This window comes from Papilio xuthus, unplaced genomic scaffold (assembly GCF_000836235.2).
Source record: "Papilio xuthus unplaced genomic scaffold, Pxut_1.1 DF826961.1, whole genome shotgun sequence".
Classification (NCBI taxonomy): domain Eukaryota; kingdom Metazoa; phylum Arthropoda; class Insecta; order Lepidoptera; family Papilionidae; genus Papilio; species Papilio xuthus.
This window is the reverse complement of record NW_013531688.1, coordinates 498289-499979: the sequence shown is the minus strand read 5'-3', so window position 1 is coordinate 499979 and position 1691 is coordinate 498289. Positions and strand designations below refer to the sequence as shown.

At 43.4% G+C, this 1691-nt stretch overlaps 1 protein-coding gene across 1 annotated transcript in view; it reads left to right on the top strand.

Annotated features, from left to right (window-relative positions):
- Nucleotides 1-1691, top strand: part of Klp98A (kinesin-like protein 98A) — a 19006-nt gene that overhangs the window by 15930 nt on the left and 1385 nt on the right. Inside the window, exons 18-24 of the mRNA XM_013315020.1 lie at nucleotides 5-162; nucleotides 279-369; nucleotides 506-651; nucleotides 832-1037; nucleotides 1169-1310; nucleotides 1442-1484; nucleotides 1569-1690. Coding sequence (XP_013170474.1) covers nucleotides 5-162; nucleotides 279-369; nucleotides 506-651; nucleotides 832-1037; nucleotides 1169-1310; nucleotides 1442-1484; nucleotides 1569-1690 — 908 coding nt within the window. The remainder of the gene's footprint in view (nucleotides 1-4; nucleotides 163-278; nucleotides 370-505; nucleotides 652-831; nucleotides 1038-1168; nucleotides 1311-1441; nucleotides 1485-1568; nucleotide 1691) is intronic.

Below are 1691 nucleotides of genomic sequence, written 5' to 3'. Positions count from 1 at the left end.
GAAACGTTCCACACGGCGACTAGCACGCCCAAGGCGTTCCCCGGAGACTCCGCCCCCGGCTCACCCGCGCACGCTGTGGAGCCGCCCCGCCCCCGCTTCCGTCTCGGTCCCGCCCCACCTGATGACAGTGATGACATGTCCAGCACTGAGGATTATTGCAAGGTACTATTAGATATAAATAAAATTATATAGATGGCATAAGTATCGAATTTAGATGTCGTGATTCAAGGTAATGTAACAATAAAAAATTAAGAAAACATATTCTTATTGTGTTGCAGCCGAGAATTGTAGAAGGTCAATCATCAAGTTCGGTTGAGCGCTCACCCGAAGAAAGACATCAAAGGATCAAATATCGGAAGAGGATTACAGGTTATTATGCATTTTGATTTAAATCTCCCGAAAAAATAAAAGATAATTTTATTTTTTCTACCGCCTTCTACCTTCTGCCACCGATAGATGGCGTTGTTAAATTTGTATTATCCCTAGTGTCTTCTTCATCTGTTAGGAGACAAGGGTCGTCGTCAGGTGACGGAGGCGGAGGCGCTGCGGGCAATGCAGCGACTGTGCTCGAGGATCGCCTCGCAGAAGCTGCTCGTCATCTCCTCGTTGGAGAACGATTGCTCCAAAGAGGAACTGAATCGACAAATCGCGGTAAATACATACGAATAACTATACTAATAGTAATTATTACCATTGAAAATTGTACTTCATTTGAATAATACCTCAGTATTTTGTAACATAATAAACAAACATAATTTTCGATGCTAAAATAAAAAAAAATGAAGTTTCAAGTCACACCTCTACTTAATCTATGTTACTTCTTATCTGAAGGTACTGCAAGAACTACAAAAGAAGTACGTACGTCTAGAGATGGCGCTGCAGTACTCGTTCTTCGACAACCAGGCGAGCCGGCGACCCATCATGGTGACGCCCATACAAGAGACGCCCTCCCTCACGCTGTCCGAGAGCGACATGCAAGTCGCCACCGACCAGACCAACGACACGGAACAGACCTTTGAAGATCCCTTACTAAATAGGTAGGAGAAACAAGCAAACATTTCATTTCTATACTAATTCTAACGTCAAAATAGACTTTCAAAGAGAGAAATTAAGCTATTTTATTACTCTTTTTTCCATTGCATTTTATGAGGTAATTTATTTTTTCCAGGTTAAAAGAGACAGAAGCGGAGGCGTCAGACAATGTGTCGACGTCCAACGATGAGCTGCCGTGTGAGGGGGCGTGGCGCGACCCGCTCGCTGCGGACCCGCGCGCACCAGCGTTACCCGTACCCGTACCTGTACCACTAAATGTTAGTGATTTTTTTTTAATTTTATCCTACTATTTGTATGAACAGCAAAGTCAAAAAATATTATGTCAATATTTTATTCTTTAATGTGATATGCTGGAAAATATTTAATAATTAAAATTAAAATGTTTCAGGATGACACCACAGCACTAGGCTTAACACATCCTATTAATTTTGGTAAGTTAGAACATTTAAAATATTTTATGCATTTTATATTTGCAAATATAGTAAATAAAGATATAATTGGTGTTGTGTTTATAGCGGAGGTGGTGAGCATACCGGGGTGGGTGGTGCGCGGTGCGGGCGCGGGCACGCACCACGAGTACGAGGTGCGCGTGTGGCTCGGACCGCACTGCCACTGGCAGCTGCTGCGCCGCTACCGCC